Genomic DNA, 8,864 nt, shown 5'->3' on the forward strand with positions numbered 1-8,864 from the left:
CAATTCACTTTAACACCCATTTTCGGTTTTGAAGATATACATGAGTGGTGTTGGAAAACAAAAATCTCACAAACATCAAACTTTTCTAAATCATTTCTTAAATGAGTTGCTTACAAAAAGAAATCCTCCATCAAACAATTCTCAAATACAAGTGATTAAAAAAGTACTCCTTTTATTAATAATAAAAAACTATTCCATCATAGGTTGTGCTCCATTGAAAAGACAACAAAAGGAGAAATATCTGGAGAATATTAATGCATGATAAATCAATAGGTCCAATACATAATTCAAAACAATGGGCCAAACATACATGAAAAAACCCATCTTTTTCTTGTCTAAATATAAAACCTACTACTGAGGAAGCTTGTTGAGTTTACAATACTCATAATCTTTGTATTTCTTGGTCTTAAACTTGGCTGGATTTTCTTCATTGACAAGTTGAGGAAGAGGACCAACAACCTTATCAGCTGGTGGTGAGCAAAACACTGGCCATGACATCCTTGATTTCTCCTTGTTCACAGTTGTTCTATGATACACACTCTTGTACTTTCCATTGCTTAGTATCTGATTAATCAAATCAATTTATTACTCTTATCAAATATAACGATTAGACGGAGTTATGAAAAAGAAATTAATGCCTACAACCAACCGCTATGTCTTTACATACAACTCTTTCATGTGAAAACATAATTTGTAGTTATCACCTTATGAAACAATCAAAATACTAATTGTGGTATGTGAGAAAGTTGTATGTACAGATTACGGGTTTTTCCTATAATATATGAGTTTCCCAAATAAAGTAATGTTGTTGATAGACTACTTCAATTTTAAAGCTAACCGCTAACCAGCCGAGTTAAGTTTTAATGTAAATTTAAAATTAATGTACTAATCCGTTTAATGAAGAAAGAAAATTAGGGTTACCTCAATCTGATCACCAACGTGAATAATAAGAGCATTAGGAATGTACTTGGCATCAAACCAATGATCATCTTTGAAGACTTGAAGACCAGGTACCTCATTTGGTACTAGAACTGTGATACCAGACATGTCTGTGTGAGGAGCCACTCCTAGGGCAAGATCTGGACGAGGACATGGTGGGTAATAATTTATTTTAAGCAAATATTCCAATTCTTCTCCACCTAGTGCCTCTTTTAGGGCATGACCTTCAACTTCTAATCCAAGAGATAAACACTTGAATAGTTTATCTACCACTCCTAGTAAACACTTTGTATACTCCTCATTTGCTTCCCTACAAGAATAAAATCACATCACTTTATTCTAAATTATAAAGTGTCAAATGACTCGAACATTTATAGATCAATTTCTAGAAAAACAATATGATGAGTTCCAAATCAAATTAAAAGTCTAATCTGATCTAATAATTGTATATCTAGACGTGATGCCGTTTCATGTAATAAAACTTGATTGTATATCATATGAAAATCTGCAACAAATTCTTCGAGCACAGACTGTAATGTTTGAATCCGCGTAAAGTAATCATGACGGACATTTTATTATTTTGAGTTTCATTAAAATCTACCGCAAATATAGATATAACTATAGACACGAATATGCTTAAAATGGGTTTAGATGTAGGCAAATGGATACGATCTGCACGAAACTTGTGACGGTCCATGTCCTAGCAGTTATCGATATCATCCCTGCTTTAGACACCTCACACAAGTACGGGGTTTTGTTCAAAAGACCTCGACACTTACCAAGCTTGAACATACACCTATAGCAGTATAGCTCAGGCTCCGGACACTCTGGTTAGCTATGTGGGACTATGACGAAAATGGGTCGGGTAAATGGATCTGGGTGGAGAGGAAGTATACCTGTAAGCAGATGGATTGTTAGGCCAGTATTGATAGTTGATCCGAGAAGGAGGCCAAACATTATGAAACAAATAATCAACCCAAGTTTTCTTCCCTTCAAATTCTTTTTGAAGTTTAGTCCCATAACCTTCTAATGAATCTGAATCAGGAGCTCTAGCATAACTTTCTTTCTCTTCAATGGGTAACTCAAAAAACTCTTTACCAACAATCTGCAATTTTTCAATAACTTCAATGGGTATTCCATGATTTATAACTTGAAAGAAACCCCATTCTTGACTAGCTTCTGCTATCAATTTGACCAAGTTTTTTTCATCTGGGTTATTAAGATCAATTACTGGGATTTCAGGAATTGGTCCATTGAAAGTTGTGAGTGCTGGTTGTTCTTTCTCTGATCTAATGAATTCTGATGGTATACTATCAATTGCTTTTCCTGTTAGAGATGATGCTATTGATTGTACTCTGTTTTCAACCTCTGCCATTGTTATAAACTCTTTTCCTCTTCTCTAAAGTAAACAAAAAGGTATTGAATGAGGTTTACTTGTTGGTTGTGGTGATGGGGAGGGGATGAAGAGGACTCTTTCCCTCTCTAATTACTCTCCAAAACTCAACTCCCTTTCTAAGGACTACTTCACCTCTTTTATAGGCCTGCATGGTTAGACATATTAAGTCGATTATCATCTCATTCAACTCAAAATCAATTGGCAATAGAGAGAAACTTCATCTCTTATAAGATTTTATTTTTTTCTACACAAAACAATTCCAGATGTGCATTCGTAATACATAATTTTTTATTCTGATGACGTGGAAACGCATAAACATGTGATATTAGTTATGCTTGAACACTTATTCATTAATACTAAGTTATAATCTTAAATATAATAAAGACACTTCTTGAACTATTTGGTTATGTTTATTGTATGTGCTGGTGCTAATCTAGGAACTATTTTAAAATTATAACTTAGTATTGATAAATAAGTATTTTAAGCATAAATAATATCAGATACTATTATGTTCCTATCTAAAATTACATGAAAAATACTAGGGAATAAATAAAATCGGACATACTTAAGTCAGAAATCTTATGTGGTTTACCGTAATACACATGTAAATAACAAATTATTGTAAACATGATTTTTTTTCGAAATCTGCTTTATTTTTTTTAGTTTCCTAAGATAACACTCAAATTACATTAAAATGAACAATAATAGTAGCATACTAAAACTTGTAGGATGAAAATTAAGTTGTTGGTAGAGAAAGTATGTCCTGTGACTGATTAGGAAATGCAACTGCATTTTTGTTTTTTAACCTCCTCAAGGTTTGAAGTATGTGGAACTTTAATCACTAAACTTTGGAGGTAGGTGGCTCCATATTACTTGGGAATACTTCTATGACTTTTAAAGAAATGTTATTTCTAGACTTCAATATTTGAAGTTCAAGACTCTTTCTTGGTTCTTAACCCAAAAAAGATATACTGCAACATTCTAATATTTCCTAATTTTGAAATAAAAAAATGAAAGTAAACATATAATATATGCAATATTTTCATAGGGTTTGAAAGAACATCTACATAATGATCTATTCTGGCTGATTTAACAATATTTCGTAACCCGAATAAATACAAAAGTTTATAATTATTTGAGCTCTCACAAGTCTTCTAAAAATAGTAGTATACAAATTATTTTTGAGTTCATCCTTAATGCTAATGAGTGCAACAACTTCCTATTTGATATGTGATTACCACATTCTGTTCCATGATCATTTTGAAATCGATTATGCCTACTCATACTTATACTAATATTATTTACAATTTTGCGTGTTCAAACATACGCCTAACTAAAACGAGATTGTATTTTCAATTCTACTGAACTGATAAAAGAACATTAATATGAGTTTAGGTAGAGTACTAAACTTCTTTTTAACAAAACCCTATCTTCAATGTCATAATACATTTCCATTTCTAATTCTACCTCTTGGGTGAAATTGTTTGTGTTTCATTTGTTTTCACAAGCATCAAATAGAATATTGTTCTATTAGCTTGACGAGTAGTGAGGAAATTAAAGTGGATCCCATATGTGAGAGAGGGACCCACTTCATTAAAACAAAAGTAAATGATGTCAATATGAGAGAGGGAATTAGGTTGTAGATAGATTAAACGGTCAAAAATGGAGAATGTGGAGTAATCCGATCCACTTATTAGCACCACCAACTACATTGTACTACAACTCTAGGATCTTCATTTGGGGTATTAATGGTCCTAACTTTAATGTGGAGAGGTACCTACAAACAAACCTCACACTATTTCTTCTAGAGGTTTTGGTTGGTAGGAATCTCAAACTCTACCCCTCATTTTACCAAATAATTACTGGTTTTTGTTTTCGTATCCGGCCAGGTCTAAACCATACCCGTATTTTACTTTTCTTTCTCTTTATAAAAAGGCCTCCGAAAACAAAATGGTATTGCAATTTTTGATTGTCAAACATTTCATTGTTATCACATAAAACTAGTGGTGCTTAATTATCAGCCAGTCCAACTCCGATAAAAGACAAGGCAAGGCAGCTCTGATAGAAGACATGCCAAGCTAGCGGGTGTCACTCTTCTCTCTCAAGTCTCAGCTCCGTTGATTTTGAATTCGACAAACTAATAGGATCTGGACCAGCAGAGCACCCAAACCCGTCGGACGTTTGGGATGGCCCAATAGGTTTTACGCTTTTATCCCCTAACTAGCTATTTTACAATGGTTTAGGGAAGGGGTACTAGTGTAGCCTTAAATAGTACAAAAATTTAAAAATATTAACTTATTTTTTTAAAAAAAATTTTGAAAAGCCAACAACTTTTATAAGTTCAAACACATTTGAAAAATCAAAAATTAAGTCAAGTCTTTCAGGCACATTGCACTTGGGTGGTTTAAACAAACAAATTTGAAAAGTTGAATACACATAGTAAACATACTAAATAATACTATCCACATGTAATAATGTAATAACTCTTGAATCTCCTGTAAAAAAAATTGTTAATGCAGAAGGGCTGAGTTAGGATACAAAAATCCTTAAAGAAGAATATTTATAAATGTTTGACCACTATTACATTTTTTGATCTACCCAACAAATCAAAATAAGCAAACAAAATCATTTGGCTTTAGAATCTTTCTTGGTAATGATCTTGCAATTTGAAGACAGAAAAACATAATTTGATTGACAAGACCATCTTCTCATATCTTATTAAGTCAGCCACCTTAATATCTTGGCCTGGTTTATTTGAATTGGGAAAAAGATTAGAGTAATTATATTGATAAAACAATACTAAATTTTTTTTTTTTCAATGAGCAACAGTTGCATAAATAGACAATCTTTTTCATGATATATAAGACTTCCTTAGAGACACATAAGATAATGAAAAATGATCATTAGTATATTCATATCCGAACTAAGAGGATTTAGACAAAAGTAGCAGTAAGCAAAAGAAAGCTACATTTATGTACGATAATATTTTCATTTACTTAACATCTAATTATATTTTCCAATTCAAGCATTTTGTCGATATTAGAACAACGAAAACCATTTCAAACATGTAGACAGATTCACTCCAGTCCAGTGTATATTAGCCGCAGCAGGAGCCACAAGCAGGGAGAGAACCTGAAAGTTGATTAAAATCACACTCACTCAAATTTTAGGAGAAATTAGGGAGAAAGTAGGATCAAGAAAAATATACAATAACTTACTGTGGTCAATTCCTCGAACATTGTCTAATCCACGAGGAGGTCCACGTGGCCCACCACCATATGGACCCCTTCCAGGCCCACCAGGACCGCCCCCGTCCCATTTCTTCCCATAACCTGTGCTTTTCTTATAAGCGTCTGATTTCTCCATCTGTAGTACTCAATAGATTAGAAAACAATAATATAAACATTTTCTTGAATATAATATCATTAGACTAGGAAATCCATAACATACCGAAAACATTGTCATGAAGAACATAGCAATGATATTGAATATGGATTTGAAGAAATCAGTAATTGTGCTCAATCGCCATATCGATCGCTTGGATTTGACAACACCTGGGGACAGATAGAATGAAAACAGATTATTGAAATGTTTTTAAGATCTGGATCATAGAAGTTTCACCGAGTTCACAAGTTCCATAACTTGGAAAACCCAAATAGCTCAAATTTGAATCAAATACGGTGTATTTCAACAAGGATGAACCGAACAAACCATTATTTCCAATTAGCTCAAGTATGGAACCTATGAAGAAAAAGTCGGGATTAATCCCCGAGTACACCCCGACTACTCCTCAGTCCCCATCTTGCCGACTCGACTAGGAGCCAAAACCCTAGTCCCGTGGAATTCCGAGTGAATCCCCGACTTGGTCCGACTAGGACCGAGTCGACTAGTCGGGCCAGTCGGGATTATTTAGCGGAGCCTTTTTTTCTTTTGCTCAAATCGACAAAGGTGGTTTAGGATTTGCTCATTCGGCTTTTCACCCTTCCTCTCCCCTCCAAATATCATTATAACCAGATTGAAGTAATTTTGAAGTTTTCTTCCTCTCCAAACAAGATTCCAAGTTTCTCTATCTTCTCAATCTTTTTTACTATTTCTTTTTACAACCCATATTCTACTCTTTTTCTCTATAAACTCAAATAAATGTTAGTTGTTAGTGTTTTATACTTCATTAATGTTGTAGAACTTGTTGATAATTATATGTGTGCTTCTTAGGGATGAATTTTTAGTGTTTATACTTCATTAAGACCAAATACTTATATTTATACCTATATATAATTATATATTTATATTCTACGACTAGTCCCGTGTAAATACGACTACTAGCGACTATGCCTAGTCCCAAGTCCGCCGACTAGTCCCCCTTGCCGACTTTTTCAACATAGTATGGAACTATATGTGCCGTGCTAGTTTAACAAAAAAGTTTGAGGTAAATTCATCAAAAATCCAATCTACTTAAGTGTGAACGACAGTGACAAGGAGAACCATTCCAATCCTCTGCAAATCTAAACCTTTTAGTAGTACATGATGATTGATATCTCGCAGAAGCCAATAATTCATGCATTGCTTTATTTTTTAATTTGAAGGAATATATATTTTTCTAAAAAAGCAGCAAGAATGTGGTTAAAACTTACAAGTAGTACATAACAAAAATTCTCAAAGACATATCACTCTTCATGTTTACCCATTGATTTCTTTATGTTTATTGTGCAGTCTTTAAGAGTTTTACGTATGGAACAGAAATTTCCGAATGTATTACCCAATTGTTAGATAATGTTTCATATATTCTCATTTAACATATGTATGTAAAATTTCAACAATTATATCATAGAGACGTGAAGTTTTACGACTTGACTTATCAGGAAGACTACAACCCATGTGCCGCAAGAAAAAAAGACTCCAGAAAGCGAGCTATAGGGTTTTGGGTATCTGCCTAATGCAGGAGCGGCAAATGACCTCTTAGATTAACGACACTAAAAAACATATGTATCTTATCACATGGATCCAAATGTTCTTTTAGATGATGGCATTGGAACTAATTCTTAATGTACTCAAAGAAGAGAGACTATCAAATGAGAGACAAGATATATCTCGAGTTCCTATTCCATCAGATATAAGAAATCAAACGATTTTTTTTTTTTTTTTTCAAAAGTTTTAATTAAACGATTTTACGTACTGATTCTAACTTTCGGTAGATTGGACATTAAGAAAATTTCAGTTTCACTCCCAAGAAGAAACAACGAATGTGCAGAGTTCTTTAAATATAAATTCTTAGGACTAAAGATTCCTATCAATTGAAGGAAACTTGACTACCTTATCATTGCAATAAGACGGAAGAAGATTTTAACGGTTGTATCTAAAGCACTTAGTAATAAAAGGTTGAGAAACTGCTGGATAAAGCGAAAGGAAAAACCTAGTGAATATGTCTAAGTATCTCAAGTCTGATATATGAATCCCGGGTTTCATGAACAAGGAAGTCGAAACTTTACGACAAAAGAGAAAGCACTTCAGAAATATTTCATGTTGCCTCCATTAGGATAAATATCTATGGCCAAGGCAATCCACGTCAAACGGACCCCAGTTTGATCCTCAATATAGTTGATACCCAAGGATATCCAATATATCGCTCATATAGGCCGATCTATACACAAAAAATTCTGCTACCGACTACTTAGACTTCACATCAAGTTCCGAGTTTAGTTGGAAAAGGATAATACCATTATTAAAATTCTTGATTGAACATCTCTGATTTGCTAAAACCCAAACCTAACATCTAATTGACAAACTCTCAGGTGTAATTGACAAGAATACTAAGCAATTTAGTATAACAACAAGATTTATAGCTCTAGAATTAACTCTAATCAGGAAATACTCTAACATTTGAGGAACCTCAAGCACACAAATCAGCATGACATTATCCTCAATATATAAAAACGATGAATTAAGCTCTATAATCAATCATAATAAATAGGTGAAGAAAAGGGCAATATATTAACCTAATCTCATAACCCAGGCACCAAAAGAGAGAGAGAGAAACAAAATTAATAAGCATATAAAGGAAACCCTAATAAATCTGGAGAAACAAAGATCACATAAAAACAAGCCCTAAAAGATGAAGAAATAAAACATAAAACCTAAAATTGAGATATCAATCAGATAATGAATTAGAGAAAGAGTGAAATTAGTTACCATTCTCGACGTAAGCCATGAGTTTTTCTTCTTCTTCTTCTGCGTGTTTTGTGAAATTTTTCTTGTGTTGTTTTTAGAAATGGAAATGGAAATGGGGGGTTTTGTTTTGTTTCGTTTCTAGAGGGAGGCTACGGAAGGAGTGGGTCCCGGTAAGACGTGTTTTAAGAATTTTCATTGGTGAATGAACAGAGTAGAGACGACCTCTTCTATGTTTTTCGTTCACCCATGCTAACGTTGGTTTAACCTACACTAGTTTAGTCGGTATTATTGGTTTTGTGAGATAATCCCACAGGAAGCAGTAGGTTGCTGTTTTATGTCCCAGAGATTATTTTTTATACCTCAA

General features: G+C 33.5%; 2 protein-coding genes across 2 annotated transcripts; both read right to left on the reverse strand.

Annotated features, from left to right (window-relative positions):
* Positions 1-155: 155 nt before the first annotated feature.
* On the reverse strand, positions 156-2,636 carry LOC147534930 (flavonol synthase 1-like). The gene is made up of 3 exons (XM_086645706.1): positions 1,836-2,636; positions 922-1,249; positions 156-564 (listed from the first exon to the last, which is right to left on the reverse strand). Exons 1-3 carry the CDS (start codon positions 2,312-2,314, stop codon positions 352-354), a joined length of 1,020 nt encoding a protein of 339 aa, XP_086501832.1. The 5' UTR covers positions 2,315-2,636; the 3' UTR covers positions 156-351.
* Positions 2,637-5,222: 2,586 nt separating this feature from the next.
* On the reverse strand, positions 5,223-8,669 carry LOC147534931 (glycine-rich protein). The gene is made up of 4 exons (XM_086646152.1): positions 8,522-8,669; positions 5,786-5,889; positions 5,554-5,701; positions 5,223-5,467 (listed from the first exon to the last, which is right to left on the reverse strand). Exons 1-4 carry the CDS (start codon positions 8,538-8,540, stop codon positions 5,433-5,435), a joined length of 306 nt encoding a protein of 101 aa, XP_086502278.1. The 5' UTR covers positions 8,541-8,669; the 3' UTR covers positions 5,223-5,432.
* Positions 8,670-8,864: the final 195 nt, after the last annotated feature.

The sequence above is a fragment of the Eschscholzia californica genome, unplaced genomic scaffold (genome assembly GCF_041429995.1).
Source record: "Eschscholzia californica isolate CP2 unplaced genomic scaffold, dmEscCali1.0.p SCAF_6, whole genome shotgun sequence".
Taxonomy (NCBI): Eukaryota; Viridiplantae; Streptophyta; class Magnoliopsida; order Ranunculales; family Papaveraceae; genus Eschscholzia; species Eschscholzia californica.

Bases quoted from the DNA above. Each gene is read 5' to 3' on its own strand.
- LOC147534930 (XM_086645706.1), bottom strand. From the start codon at position 2,314: ATGGCAGAGGTTGAAAACAGAGTACAATCAATAGCATCATCTCTAACA. The intron at 1,250-1,835 runs GTATACTTCCTC...TTATTCTTGTAG, and splicing joins AACAATCCATCTGCTTACAG to GGAAGCAAATGAGGAGTATA. The intron at 565-921 runs GTAACCCTAATT...TTGATTAATCAG, and splicing joins ACGTTGGTGATCAGATTGAG to ATACTAAGCAATGGAAAGTA.
- LOC147534931 (XM_086646152.1), bottom strand. The intron at 5,702-5,785 runs GTATGTTATGGA...TGAGTACTACAG, and splicing joins TCTTCATGACAATGTTTTCG to ATGGAGAAATCAGACGCTTA. The intron at 5,468-5,553 runs GTAAGTTATTGT...ATCAACTTTCAG, and splicing joins TGTTCGAGGAATTGACCACA to GTTCTCTCCCTGCTTGTGGC.